Source organism: Danaus plexippus, chromosome 2 (genome assembly GCF_018135715.1).
Source record: "Danaus plexippus chromosome 2, MEX_DaPlex, whole genome shotgun sequence".
Classification (NCBI taxonomy): domain Eukaryota; kingdom Metazoa; phylum Arthropoda; class Insecta; order Lepidoptera; family Nymphalidae; genus Danaus; species Danaus plexippus.
The window spans coordinates 3007224-3022491 of record NC_083537.1 but is presented as its reverse complement, the minus strand read 5'-3'; the positions used below and the strand labels follow the sequence as shown (position 1 = coordinate 3022491).

The following is a 15268-nucleotide window of genomic DNA, read 5'->3' as shown; positions in this document are numbered from 1 at the left end:
ATAAATGTTAAGTTGTCATTATTGAAAAATTACTTTAAATGCCTTCTCGCTTAGTCTCGTTTAATGTGTTGTAAGTAATTGTAAATTCATATACGAATATCATCATGTTGAACATTTGAATTTCGACCACATAGCAGTAAATGTAGAATTATGATCCAACCCTTTATCTATATAACTTTCTTTATCAGTAACATATAACAATAAGTCATTTTTGGCAGAATATGTGTATTTGGAGAAGTAATTTTAAATTATAAAAAATATTATTTCAAATTATCCTCCAAACCATTGATTAGGTTCCTTTATAAATGCTATCAAGTGTCAAGGCTCAACTGTCAATAATTCAATATTCGAATGGCAGTAGTGAATACAATATTCAAAAACTTTGTAAGTTTTTAATAAATTAACATGAAAACTAATTTGGAATATAGTTAAAGTCATTTAGTTATATAGTAAATGATCTCTATCCATACTGTCATGAATAAAATTAAGTAAGAATTTGTTATTTTTTATTTAAACAAATTCTAAAATTTTAGCGCGCATAAAAATAACTCAAATTGCAACAAGTTATGAAATTGTTTAGGTTCGTTTATATTAAAGTTCCACCTATTTCATTATTCCAGATCAAATTGAGAGATTATAAAGTTGTTCTAATTTTAAATATTGGTTAAGGCATCCTGAGACATTTAATGCATCATGGAGGGTGGAGAATCTGAGACAAATTTTGTTTCTTGTCCTGTATGTAACAGAGAGTACGATAAAAATATGATAGAGAAACATGTAGATAAATGCATTTTCTTAAATACCTTATCAAATAATACTAAAAGAAGCGCATCACATTTAGAAGAAAGTAGTATACAGCAGAAAAAAGCAAAGGTAGAAAAGAAAAGTCCTATCAGCAACATACAGCCATCTAAAGCAAAAACCACTCAGCCAAAAAAAAGTCCTGTTAGTGGTCCATCAAAGGGAAGGGCAAGTTTTCATGTAAGCATAGAAAGTAGATCTTTCATACTTTATTTAATTAATACCTTATTATGTAATCTCATTTATGATATTTTTTTTAGGAACTACAAAGTGGTGATGCTGAATCTACAAATATAAAATCAACTGCTAAAACAAGTGTCAAAAGTATACCACTAGCCGAGTCAATGCGACCAAATTGTCTTGAAGATATTGTGGGGCAGATTGAATCATTTGGTGCTGGATCAATGTTATATTCAATGCTGATAAAGAGCAAAATACCTAACATGATATTGTGGGGTCCACCAGGGTGCGGAAAAGTGAATATCGTCAAATGTTATAAGGGGTTTTAGATATGTTTCTATAGATTGCTGTGGTCACAATATATTATTTTTCTATTAAACAAACACAAATCATTACGTTAACAGAACATCATTAGATATTTATTGGTTATTGTAAATGAACCTTTTCTTTTATATTTTTAAAAAGTCATTTTACTTGTGAACAAAATAAATTGAGTATTTTTATTGCATTTATAAGTTTATTGCTTCAATTAAATATTGTTTATTTAAGAAATTTTTTCTAGACTTCACTTGCCAATGTTGTGGCAAATATTTGCAAAGAGCAGCCCAATCTGAGATTTGTGAAGCTGTCAGCAACTATGTCTGGTATAAATGACGTCAAGGAGGTGGTGAAAGTTGCTAAAAATGAAGCACAATTTAAAAGACAGACTGTTTTGTTTATGGATGAAATTCATAGGTATATTGAAATAATACGAATATTTTTGGGATTTACTAGGCTTTTATAATTATTTTTAACAATACACTAACAATGTTTCGGTTACTTTGCAGCAACAGCAGACGAGATTAATTTAAATAAATACTTGCGAAAATATTAGATCCCGTCACATGAGATATTGTATCAATTAATAACTTACAATGATTATATAGTATTACTTATATAGATTGAAAAATGTTATATAAGTTTTATTTGTTCTATACATATATGTTAAACATTTTAATTGACCTATTTTGATGATTGGTTTCCAATTGTCACAGGTTCAACAAATTACAACAAGATACATTTCTGCCGCATGTTGAAAATGGAACTATAACATTGATCGGAGCCACAACTGAGAATCCATCGTTCAGTTTGAACAATGCCCTGTTGAGTCGTTGTAGAGTCGTTGTTCTTAGTAAGTTATCAGTCGATGATGTCACACAAATATTACAGAGAGCCATATTAAGAAATGATTTAGCTACTATTATTGATAATTCAAATAAAGAAGTCAACGGAGGTGTTCAAAAAAGGTAAAGATACAGTTTAGAAATTCTTTTATAAGTATGACCAATATGGTATAGAAGTATTGTTAACGTAAAATTTTGGATGTAGGTGCAGGATATCTCTGGAATCAATCCGTTGGCTGGCCGAGGTCAGTGATGGAGATGCACGTGTCGCTCTCAGTGCTCTGGAGTTGACACTGGCCGCTGGAACTCCTGACACAATTATTAGTTTGGAAGATTTGAAAAATGGGATCAAGGTATTTATATTAACTGCCAGTGTCAGATTTTCCAATAATTACTATAAAGTATATAAATTGTTGGCTATTAAAAAAAATAATAATAATTTTATTATTATTAATGGTGAGAGGAACATTGTACATGTTATCTACTTTACTTGTAATTTTAGTGGTACCTTATCAAATATATTAAATCTACTATTGAGTATATTAGTATATTGAATATTCTAGAAGGTCAAGAATTTTTTTTTAATCCTTCACTATAATTATACTCATATATGTTATATTTTTTTGATCTGTATATTAACAGACCGTCAAAATTGTTAGGGGAAAGAGGACCCTTAAAGTTTGTGAAGACAAGGCAATAGGGGTGGTATAAAATTTAAAATACGGGTTTGATTAGAGAAATTTAATAGTTTTACTTTTTTTTTTTAATCTTCAGTCTCCACTCAGAAGTCAGGACTTAACCTATTTTATTGCAGCGCACGCACATGCTATACGACCGGACGGGTGAAGAGCATTACAACATAATATCCGCCATGCACAAGTCGATCCGTGCCGGCGACGACAACGCGGCCCTGTACTGGAGCACCCGCGCGTTACACGGCGGGGAAGACCCGCTGTACGTGGCCAGGAGGTTGGTGCGGGCGGCGTGCGAGGACATCGGTAACGTATTACCCAGAAAACAGTCTAATCATTAAATCGATTTCATTACAATCAATTAAAATTTCAAATAGGAGTCACAATGAAGATGTGGGTTCTGGCTTACTATGAAATTTATAGCATTCCACTGTTGTGTTAATTAAGATATAATAATATATTAATGGGCTACAGGGTTGGCTGATCCGAACGCGTTAGTGGAGGCGGTGGCGTGTCTGCAGGGTTGTCAGCTGATCGGTATGCCGGAGTGTGACGTGTTGGTGGCCCAGTGTGCGGTGCGCCTCGCCCGCGCCGACAAGAGTAGAGAAGTCTACAAGGCTATGACTCGCGTGCAGAAGGCTCTCAAGGAGGCCAGGGGTCCGCTACCCTCGGTGCCATTACATCTTAGGAACGCTCCCACCAAGCTTATGAAGGATTTAGGTCGGTTTATTATTGCTATTTTACCGACATAACTGGTAATTAGATATTTAAAAACACTTCCGTCTCTTTTTTTAATTTTTATATGTCTGTCAAATACACTGAAAGTTGATTTGGACGAAAGACACTAAAATATCTGGGATTCGTTTTTATTTATCGTCATAGTTGCCTCTATAACTGACACAGCGTGTGGATTTTATATGCATTAACCTCCGTAACTGACACAACAACGTTTTCTTCTCTTTAAATTTATTTATTCTTCCCGTAAATTCTTTGTTAACTACGATTGTAGTTTGAAGTGAAACCTTCACTTTAAATTTTACTGTACTACTGTAAAAAAAAAATATTTAAAAATCTACGCATTCTGTTAACTTTTTCATGCTATACATATTTCTAAATTAATTTTTATTGTTAATAGCATCTCTATAACAGAAATACCATGTATTCTGTCTTCCATAATTGAACTGTCTGTAAATGTGACAGATATTTATTTGGGTTAGTGGAATAACTGTTTAAGTGAAATAAATTTACAGTTCCCTCAGAGTTCTCACTGTATGTACATGTTTGGTTACAATATTCTGTTATAGATGGCGTGGCGTACTCCATCTATCTCTCATATTTAGTATTTGACTCTTGAATTATTTTATATGAAAATATTGTCGGTTTACTGTGACAGCGTATAATTTAATAATTTATTATGAAAGTTCAACTTGTACCTACTATGTATGTATTTTCATGAAACAAATTTTAATCAATCCTTAGTTTAGTTTCGTTTGAATATTGTCGTTACTTGTATGTCGGAAGACTAAATTCGGTTCAATTAGAAGTTGAGAACGCCAGTATTTGTGTTAATTTTAAATTTATTTCCAGGATATGCTAAAGGATACAACTTACATCACAAAGATGTATCGGGTCTTACATACATGCCGGAAGGAATGGAGAACGAAAACTTCTTTCGAAAGGAAGACATTTGTAATTAAATTCAGAATGGAACAAACTGTAAAATATAAGTACATAGAGAATTTTTACGAGGACCAGCTAATATAATTAGGCTAGGCGTTCATAAAGTACAACAAGAATTGGTTGTTATTTTTTTCATCACCTGTACCTACGAGTTTGTATAGTCAAATTAAATTCAGATAATATTTAGTTTTTCCTTCATTTAACTACAATTTTGTCGTGTGTTGCAGATTAGTAAGGTTATTGTAACCATAACCGGAGTTGTTCGTTATTCGAATACTTCTTTATACTTAGTAGGATTTTCTTCGTCCGTATTAATTAGGAGAGCAAAATTTACTTTTCCATACGATTGTAATAAGTGTCATAGAATGTACGACCAGTGAAATTCCAGTAGAACCTCTTTTAAGCCGCCTCTAACGTTTGTTAATTTTGATTTTAGTTTTCAACCTGTAGTACTGCTTTATTTTTTAAAGAGAAATAAAAACGTCACAGGTATATTTTAAAAAAGTTAATTTTATATACATAGGTTAAAACTAACATATTTTTATACTGATTTAACTATATTTGTTGAAAAATCGAATAAAACATTTAAGTATCTAGTGTCAATTTTTTTATTTGGGATAATCTCATTTCACAATTTTATGACATGGTAAAAATTTACTATTTACAATACGCACACACTGTAATTATTACAAATTTTACCTACATTGTACCTTCGCAACAGTGACGGCTGTTTCTGCCACAATTTCGGTCCTATATTATAAAAATAAAATAACATGTCTTAATTTACAACATTTGCTACTGCACATTGTGCAAAAATACAATATAAATTTACATTAACCTAGACGTGATCTGCGCCGTGTGTCGACGGACACTGTAGATACTTCACTGCCGCTGATAAAAATACACTTAAACTATTGCTCGAGATGACACCGCACAGGAGGGTAGACAGACACACTATTATATACAAATATAACCTGCATCCTTGATTTCAATATGACGATCTTACTCAGCGTATTTAGCGATATAAATTTAACCTAATATTTATAAAACTAGCTTAAATTAAAGTTTTTAAGAATGATTTTTATACTTTTTTTTTTTGAACTTTGCATGGCAAAAAACTACCACATCCTACTCGAGATTGTAATCATCACTTACAATCTTAGAAAGCTTAACATCGAAATAAAAAGCAAACTCAACACTAAGAAACTAAAATAAATTAGAATCAGACTTCCGATTTCTAAATTTGAGAGGAACAGATTTATATTTTCGAAAATATCAATACTTAAAAATTATAATACATACATACATTTGAAATATTGGTCACAAGTCCATAAAATGATAAAGTACAAGTGTAAAAAAAAATCTATGTGGAACGTTCATAAATTTGAAAAAAAAAATGTATAAAATATATATAATGGTCGGTCCAGACGATTGATAATGGATAGCGCAGATTGAGTCTGTATCTTAGTAGTTTATTGGAACGAAAAGAGAACGTGCAGACATTATCAAACTACTAAATACAAGTTTCAGTAGTGTTTTGACACAAACTGTTGCTATTGATACGCTCGTTCACCGACGGGTGCAGCGCGACCATCAGAGCATCGTCTACAACGACCATGTAGTATAGCTACTGCTAAGTTCAACTAGAAAATGTAGTCGGGCCCGGCCATGTCAATAGCCCATCGGAATTTATCACGTTGCGTTTTATTGTATATTTTTTCAATTGGTACACCGTGTTTCTTGCACCTGAAAAACGATACATTTTTATTACATCATAAGCGAACAGGTGGAAAAAATACATGACATAGTAATATTAGGGATATTTTAACACTAACCAGCTCACTGAGATCCTCGGATCAAGGTAGTTGAGTTTGGAGGTTCCGAGGGCTATTGTTTTGTTTTCGTCACGATCTGTTTCTTGGAGCTCCAATTTCTTTAACTGCTCCTTTAACCGCTCTAGCGCTTTTTTCTTCTTGTCACAAGCTAACTTTTCTTTTACCGAGCCTCGTTTAGCTGCCTTCGCTGCATCTCTATAATCAGCCTCGGCCTCATCAACCTGGTCTCTTTTAGCTTGAATTTTTTCTTTCAATGCTTCCATTGACTTTGAATGACCTAAAAATTTACAAACGAAAATAATACATTTAGGTATGTAAGAATTAAGTGATGTTTTTTAATCATTCACATTATGAACTACTATTGTAAAGGTTTTCATAAACATATATAAGAGTAAGTAAATGCAGATTATAAATCTTACTTCTAATACTGCAACCGTAATATGTAGATGTGAAGCGAAATGAGCTAAGAAAACATTGTGGCAGTTACAGAGAAGAATTATTGTAATATTGAAACTAATAACTCTTGGTTCTACTTCAGTACACAACCACTACATTTATAGGGACGAGTATAGTTTACCTTTGGGGACCGCGCGCTGATGGTTACAAAGTATGGCGACCGCTCGATTTGCCCGGTTATAAGCTAATATTTTCTCAGGTATGGTTGCATCGGGATCGGTGAGCTCTTCCAGTTGTCTTTGTAACGTTATGGACGCGTTGTAGGTACGGAAAACTTTAGCGGTCAGCCCTGGCATCAATTCTTTTAAATGTTCATTCAGAGTCTGCGTGTTCAATCTGTCAAACAGATCATCACTATCCTTTTTATTTTCCATGAAAATCTCGAGATTCTTAAAAACACGTTTTTCTACTGGCACCTCATTGTAATATCTAATAGAGTCTTTACCGAGGAAATCAAACACAACCACAAATTCCTTTCCATCTTTCTCTTTGTGCAATTCAATGTGCTCAACGCGGAGGGAACAACAACCGACTGTATCAGCTTGGTCATCATCCTTCTCATTACCTGCTCTTAAAGCCAGTCTGTCAATGAAATACAAAGCCACGGCACGTTGACGACGCGCATCTCTTTAGCTTTCCAATCTGACTTATATGTTTCTCTAATTTTATCGATACATTTGTGCAAATTTCTTGCCGTTTCATATTTCTGCCAATCCTTTTCGCCCTTCAATTTCGAGCTGGGATTTAACATGACATACTTGGCTTGCTGCTGAACATTTTCCGTCCATGATGCCAACCATGTTACAGTGTTGTCGTGTCTAACTTCCTTCCATTTGTGACCAGCCGGTGGTTTTGGTATCTTACTGTCTTTTGAACAGTTAATTATTACGTCTTCTGGCATCACACGCCTCTTCAACATTCCCATCTTGGGATGTTCACCTCTACCCCTAAAGAGGCCGGGTGGCTCTATTCTAAAATTACCAATTTTTTCTTTATGTCCATCAATAGTACAAAAACCATATTCCTTTTGGATTTCCTCATTCTTTGCTTTGAGTGCTGCTTTCTCTTCTTTACTGCGATTCTTATTCTTTTCTGACACACTTTGGAAATATGTTTGCATTTCTTTAAAGTCACATTTTGAGAGATCTTTGATTAATTTCGCTTCTTCATTTGTCATGACTTTGCGCCAATCATTGAAAAAGTTGGTATTGAACACAGTCTTAGTAGTGTAGTCGTGGTCTAACATACGGGCGTAGAAACCGGCCACTTCTTCGCTGTCCTGCGACAGCCGCACTATTTTACCGTCATAACGAAATTTAACGTTTTCTGGCAGCGGTTCGTATAGAGGTGCAAACAGGGGACCTTTGTGTTCAAGAAAATGCCACTTAGTTCCATCGTCCGTTTTTGATTCTTCCCACCTGTGTAATGAAAACACATGTTAATTATTTTCTACAGATTACCTGACATGATAATTAAAACATATTTGTTACTTTTTTTTTGTGCTTCTAAGGTTCCTGAAGACAACGTTCCGACAAGTCGTTTTTAACAAGAAGTTAAATCTAATCAACGTAGCTTCCAATGTAACAAACATTTTAATGGAGAAATAACCTCAAATAAATGTCATTATGACATCTGTCACGAGCGACTCCTGTGTAGCCAGGAGTAAAAAATTTTGCTAGACATATTTTTAATACTAAAATTTCAAGTAACCGTTTTGGTTAGCCAATCTATAAGTATAAAATTTTTATTCTTTTGGTTTATTTTTAATATTAATTGATTATGAATAAAGGATTAACTGGGTTTAATACCCCTTGTTAAGAAAATATATCATTTAATACACTAAATAAAAAAGATTGTCCTGTGTTTTTCACGCTCAAGCAAGGTAACACACATTGTATGTTGTATAATTAGCGCAAACTAGTTTTATTATTCAGTAATTGGTTCATGGTGTGAGAAAAAATACCTAATTAGTCTATGTAAGTTGTGGCTATCCTGTTGATGTTATTATGTAGTAGGCGTAAATTTGTAATTGTAATTTGACAAATTCCATCACAAAAGCTATCATTCATCCCATCTCTTACCATTTCCAGACTTCCTGTTCTTCATTTTCTTTTTTCTTCCGTTTGGTGGGGCTCGGGCCATCATCAGCTTCAGTCTTGATGCTTTTTGTGGATTTCGTTTTCTTCGCCTTCTTTTTCTGTTGCGATTCTTCATCATCGTAGTCATCATAATTTTCTTTGAATAAAGATTTAGGTACAGGTTAATTGTGCCAATTTGTTAAGCAACTGATCTTTTTATAACATTGCAAATAATATTAACTGAATTATTAGGTAATTTGACTTTAATTGGTTTAGTTTCAAAAATATATTGTATTGTTGCATAAACATACATTATCTTGGTAATGAATTGTTAACTTATAGATATTATAATAGCTCAACTGTTTGGTACCTTTCTTCACTTTCTTTTTCTGTTTCTTCCGTTGTAACAGTGGTGTGTCTTCTTCACTCTCACTGATAGCTCTTTTTTTGATTGCCTTACGCTCTAACTATAGAAGTATAAAAATATAAATTTGAATAGATTTTATATTACTTATGATGAATGAGTTCAATGACAATAAAAGATGAGATATGAAAGGCAGAAAATTACACCGAAAACTTTGTTAACAAGATTACAATTTGGAGGTGGAGCCGAAAGTAACTAAAATGTATATGAATTTGTGGAACATACTTTTCATATACATATATATTTTAAATAGTAATTTTACATATTAGAGTAACATACCAGTGGTACATCTTCCTCTCCGCCAGATGCACTGTCTTCCTCAAGGGGCATCTCCGACAAAGGTTCATCTTTGAACTGTGATAGTGAATAGTCACATGATGATACAGTCGTATTAAGAGCCCCCCCATAGCCATCATCGCTTTCAGATTTCATTTCCCTCTTTACTGTTGGTTCGTCAACCTATAATAGAATATTTAATTAAAAACAATAGAATATGCCACAATGAAATTACAATATATCTATATTGCTCACCTCCATGTATTCCTGTTTCATCGATGAATCCCGATACTCCTCTTCCAATTTGACTTTGTCATTTTTTTCAGAACTACTTTTTTCCTTACTTTTACTAGAACTGAAAGGTGTAAAAAATATAAGTCAAGGATTAATATTAAAAAACAAATACATATGTAAATAACTTGAGCTATATTTTCATTATTCATGAATTTTTATGTGATTGTACCTGTGTTTCTCCTTTGAGCTGGAGTGTCTGTCTTTATCGCTTCTATGTTTTTCTTTGTAACTTCTGTCTTTATCATGGTCCCTGTGTTTATCTGTATCCTTTGATTTATCTTTGTCCCTAGATGAAGATGAATGTTCCTTTGAAGACTTCTTCTCACCATTACTGGATTTATGTTTATCTTTTTCACTTCTATCTTTATCTTTTTCACTCCTCTCCCTATGTCTGTCTTTGTCACTCTTGTGCCTGTCCCTATCTTTATCACTTCTCTCTCTATCAGATCTTTCTCTATCCTTATGTTTGTCGTCTCTGTGTTCCCTATCCCGTTCTTTATCTCTGCTGGATGACTTGTGGGAGCTGCTATGATTTTTATTGCTTGAATGACGATCCTTATCTTTGTCTCTATATATTTTTTTTGTATTAGTTTCAAATATGCCATAGTCTAAGACATTTATTTTTTTAATTTATATGGCAACATTAGAATAAATTAATGGTTAATAGTTAAGGACATTATGATTTTAACACTTAATGTCATATAGTGTAGTTATTCAGTATTGTTACCCATATGTTACTGTTAGTTATATGACAAGAATATTCTAGAATACTAACCTGCTTGAACTGCTGCTATGTTTCGAGCTTTTGTGGTCACGTTCTTTGTCGCGATGTTTATCTTTACTAGATGATTTGTGGCTGCTTTTGTGCTTCTCGGAGCTGCTGTATCCGTTTTGAATGCCGTTCACGTGTTCACTTTTATTTCCATTTACTTTTCCCTGCGAATAAAATACAACGTGACTCTTATAAACTAAGACAATTTTATCATTTTATTATGAATACGTATACAAAAGAAAAATATATATTAATTAAAAAAAAATAAGTAATAAAAATAGTTACAGCACGACAAACCGACGCTATGCTTCTTTCTTTAGCGAAAACTACGGCAGACGCCATATTGGGACTTAGAAAATTTTCGCTTTGTAGCATGAGAGAACATTGAATCACCGATTTATATGTGATAATATACTTAAAGCATTTTAGGAAGTAATAAATATACATACGAATATTAAGTTATTAAGTACTACTTACTGAATCACCATCATCACTGGCTGGATTTTCAACACTCATTTTGCCTACGTATAACTTCGTTTGTTCGAGATTACATGAGGCCGGTCGACTGAACGCAATAATTATAAGTGCTGCGACGCGACGAATGCGCATGCGTATTTCGCATAACTCGACAACTTCAGGTGAGTTAGTTCAATGGACTTAGTTTAAACTTCAGGTTTCATGATATGTTGTCAGCTTGTAAAATAAATAAAATCTTTAACAATTTCTATGTAGGTCTTAAAAATATTACGCCACAATGAATCAGTCATAATGGTCATTTTATATTGCTTCCTAGATAAATTTAACTCTAAGTCGAAAAAAAAAACAATTATTGTGTTTAAGAATAATAACTTTAACCTTTCACCCTCAGAATTTTACTAGATTGCACTCTACAAAAATGAAATTAATATATAGGAAAATTAAGTACTCATAATGTAAGATTTGAATAATTTTAGTGGCCCGTTTACACGTGGTAGCCTTTATAATATGGCAATACTGTTGGACTGTCAAATACCAAAAGTCATTTATTTTTATTAAGTCATGAGTTGTATCTGGTTTTAAAAACTGTGGTTTGTCAAGCGTTTAATTTGAAAACTATACTAATAATAATTTCAATTACATTTCATTATTGTATCAATATTTTAAAAAATATAATTTGCTTATATATAGGTCGTACATTGTACTATTGTTCCTCTCAAATTTCATTTCATTTAAAAACTTTATATAAATATGAATGACTCTTCGACTAGTTGTGAACAAAAAACAAAAAAGAATGAAGATAATAAGTTAAAAAGGACTTTAAATGAGGGGGATGACTCTGAGATATCTGCCAAGAAGGCTTGTAACCACGCTAATATCGTCGCTAATCATTACAATCATCTTGAACAGAAGGGATTAAGAGAAAGGTTTAATTCTCCAATACTTTATTTAAGAAACTTCAACAATTGGGTCAAAAGTGTTCTTATACAAGAATACTCTGATAAAGTGCGTGAAAAAAATTATTTACGATCTCTAAGAGTTCTTGATATCTGCTGTGGAAAAGGTGGTGATCTTAGTAAGTGGCAGAAAGCTCGAGCTGACCATGTTGTATTTGCAGATATTGCAGAGGTCTCTGTACAGCAATGTAAAGAAAGATATGACGAGATCCATCGTCGTTTTGGAAGGTTGTTTACAGCTGAGTTTATAGCTGCAGATTGTTCTAGAGAAACTTTAAGAGATAAATATAAGGATCCTTCAATAAAGTATGACGTAGTTAGTTGCCAGTTTGGGTTGCATTATAGCTTTGAAAGTTTAAAACAAGCACGTAGAATGCTTTTGAACATATCCGAGTGCCTTAAACCTGGTGGTTATTTCTTTGGGACTATACCTGACGCATATGAAATTGTCTCTAGGTGTAAGAAATCTCCAGATAATTCATTTGAAAATAGAATCTGTAATATCAAATTAATGTTTGACTCTGAAAAAGACGGATTTCCCCTTTTTGGGGCAAAATATGATTTCCATTTGGAAGGTGTTGTTGATTGTCCAGAATTCTTAGTTTATTTTGATATGTTTACCAAGTTAGCTTTAGAGTGTGGCTTGGAATTGGTGTATAAGGCTGGATTTTCAGATTTTTATAAAGAGCATTTAGAAAAATATAAGGATTTATTGCCAAAAATAAAGTGTTTTGAAAATTACCCCATGCCTCAAGGAAAAGAATTAATAGGTGATGAGTTAGAATATGAACATGCAAAAAAATACATTGAAAACATTTCAGATGGCACCAAAAAAGATTACCTAACAATGAGTCGTAGTGAATGGGAGGTAGCAAGTGAGTTGTCATAATTTTCACAGTTATCATGGTCCATCATGGTTACCACAAAGTATTAGAAATGTTAGTTAAAAATTTCTAATAACAAAACCATGTCGTGAATCTGAAAACCATTGTTTTCAATTAAAACTGGCAAAAGTCCTAAATTAATATCTAGGATATCAGTATAAATTAATCTTTACAGACAGTTTCCTATTTTTTTTAAATATAAATATAATAAAAATAAAAATTACTTTAGAATATGTTGTATTTATTTCTAAGAAGTAAATATAGCAAATTAACTAGAATAACAATTGTTAATATTTTTCGACAAAAATGCTATTAAATTTCTCTTAAGCACTTTTATCATTTTCCTTTATAACATAATAAAAAATTATATAATATTATATAAAAAGTTCAAACTTATATATATTTTCTATATCGAACCTCTTTTCTACATAAAACATTCCTTTTTTCAGCTGTTTACCTGGCATTTGCGTTTAAAAAATGCAAAAACACTTGGAATGCAGATGGGAAGCCAGTGTACCAAACTTCTTCAAGTAACTGTTCAATGGCAACAGACTAGAATATTTTTACATAATAATGTTTTATAAATAAATGAATTATGTTCACTTTTACCTGGACTTTCATTATGTTATTTGAACTCTATATTTAAACCAAATCAAGTTATATACACATTGGAGTAAATAGTGAAACCTCTTTGCTGAATTCATTCAGTTAGGTAGTTGATATATTCTGCTGATAGTTATTCTATCGTTTCTGAAGGATTACTATATATTTCGTCTATATTGGTCGTTACATTCTTTTATGTATGCTAATGTAGAAAATGTTTTATTTTGAAAAATAACGAAAAAACATTCCTTCATGTTTTATTTATAAATTTTCTGAACGAAATACTTTTAATGTTGCAGAAACTTGTTTTGTAAAACGCATTTGTTATACAAGAGGAGTGTCTTTTTACGTCCAAAAATAAGAATATAAATTATGTATGCTTATTTACCAAAATATGTTTCAGTAAAACAGCAAAGTCAGAGATAATAGTTATTATTATAACCGACTTATTGGAACTATAAATTCTTTGATACCAGACCTATTTGTTCTTTAAGTTTAGTCCAAAAGGCCATTGTATACTAAATGTGTATAAAATTTCATCTGCATAATTTATTTTAATAGACCAAATTGCAGATTTCTTTCTTAAGCTGAGTATCTTATGCAATAAAAATTGTATACTTTTAGATCTTTACATACAGAGTTAAAGAGTTACACTGAAATCCTGTCCTAGATTACTATTTTAGTGCATCCTAACGTACTGTTCGTCTTAAAATATTTATAAGCTTTCGTTTTATAAGATTCAGGAATTAAATAACTCTCTCCTCTATTCTTTGTTTTTGACAGTGGACAGCCAGCCAATCGGAAGGCTTCTATTCCATAAATCTTAAATCCGAATGAAGTGGTACTCTCCCCATATGCTGTACAGGATTGGAACAGTTTGTCTGACTATTAGACGATTTCTCGGGGTTCAGTCACTGTAGTAAACATTTTCGATGTGGTACACAAACACAATACATTTTATATCTCCAATAACCATACGATTAATATTCTCTCGTTATTGTAATGGTTGAGTAGTTTAGCACCTGTTAGTCGATAGGCTTTGTAGTAGTGTATATTGCTTATAGCCCTGCGGCTTTGGCAGCGTCACCGGTAGAGTAGATAGGCTTTACACAAATAATGCGGCAGTACTTATTTCTTAATTGCGGCAGTACATATTTCGTAATTTCATTTAAATAAAATTGGCTTGTTATTTACAAGGTAGACGGCCATCAGACCTGTCGTGATTTTGAAATACGTCCGCTTATATGAGCACCTTTTACTTCTTGTTGCAACTTGGGTTACTGGCCATCCTCGATCGTTTTTTTGGGACGTCAAAATCCTCAGAACTAAATCGAATTCGCCCAAAATTCTAACTTTTTTGCCTCGGTCGAGTTCATGTGACTTACTTGTTGTCGTATAAAAAATTCATACATATTTTTTTGCACGTAAGATTTTGTTGAATTAATATATAATACATAACTAAACATTTTGATTGCAATTTTTTTTTGTTAAATGAGGCAAATGAACAGACGGCCTACCTGATGGTAGTTACCGTCGGCCCTGGACATCTTCAACTTAGTGCTGCGGATGCGTTAGGCCTGCCTTAAGGTGTAAGGATGGATGGAAGGATGCTGATCGTTCAATAACCATCATGTCAAGGACATTGAACTTAGTCTAAATTGAGAGTCGAGTTTTTGTATGGAAGATATATATATATG

The 15268-nt window shown here is 32.7% G+C and overlaps 3 protein-coding genes across 4 annotated transcripts; 2 read left to right on the top strand and 1 right to left on the bottom strand.

Moving 5' to 3' along the window:
- The first annotated feature begins 324 nt into the window (after positions 1–324).
- Positions 325–4702, top strand: LOC116779867 (ATPase WRNIP1-like). 2 transcript variants are annotated; one of them, XM_032674369.2, is made up of 9 exons: positions 325–384; positions 621–981; positions 1062–1277; positions 1544–1716; positions 2016–2267; positions 2350–2497; positions 2959–3142; positions 3311–3556; positions 4424–4702. In XM_032674369.2, the coding sequence occupies exons 2-9, from the start codon at positions 694–696 to the stop codon at positions 4531–4533; spliced, it is 1617 nt and encodes a 538-aa protein (XP_032530260.1). In that variant the 5' UTR covers positions 325–384; positions 621–693; the 3' UTR covers positions 4534–4702. The 2 variants fall into 2 exon arrangements, with proteins under 2 accessions (XP_032530260.1, XP_032530261.1); XM_032674370.2 differs by having other exon boundaries at positions 356–488.
- Positions 4703–5106: 404 nt separating this feature from the next.
- LOC116779738 (DNA topoisomerase I, mitochondrial) lies at positions 5107–11561 on the bottom strand. The gene is given in 11 exon segments (XM_032674145.2): positions 5107–6262; positions 6352–6628; positions 6929–7426; positions 7429–8225; positions 8889–9042; positions 9256–9352; positions 9589–9768; positions 9841–9940; positions 10049–10447; positions 10655–10815; positions 11129–11561. Coding segments are annotated over 11 exon segments (2898 nt in total). The 5' UTR covers positions 11261–11561; the 3' UTR covers positions 5107–6159.
- A 154-nt stretch (positions 11562–11715) lies between these two features.
- On the top strand, positions 11716–13576 carry LOC116779741 (mRNA cap guanine-N7 methyltransferase). The gene is made up of 2 exons (XM_032674159.2): positions 11716–12959; positions 13418–13576. The coding sequence occupies exons 1-2, from the start codon at positions 11879–11881 to the stop codon at positions 13522–13524; spliced, it is 1188 nt and encodes a 395-aa protein (XP_032530050.2). The 5' UTR covers positions 11716–11878; the 3' UTR covers positions 13525–13576.
- Positions 13577–15268: the final 1692 nt, after the last annotated feature.

Coding starts and splice junctions, on each gene's coding strand:
- LOC116779867 (XM_032674369.2), top strand. CDS start 694: ATGGAGGGTGGAGAATCTGAGACAAATTTTGTTTCTTGTCCTGTATGT. Junction 2,498..2,958: donor ATTTGAAAAATGGGATCAAG/GTATTTATATTA, acceptor ATTTTATTGCAG/CGCACGCACATGCTATACGA. Junction 3,143..3,310: donor GGCGGCGTGCGAGGACATCG/GTAACGTATTAC, acceptor AATGGGCTACAG/GGTTGGCTGATCCGAACGCG.
- LOC116779741 (XM_032674159.2), top strand. CDS start 11,879: ATGAATGACTCTTCGACTAGTTGTGAACAAAAAACAAAAAAGAATGAA. Junction 12,960..13,417: donor TAGTGAATGGGAGGTAGCAA/GTGAGTTGTCAT, acceptor TCCTTTTTTCAG/CTGTTTACCTGGCATTTGCG.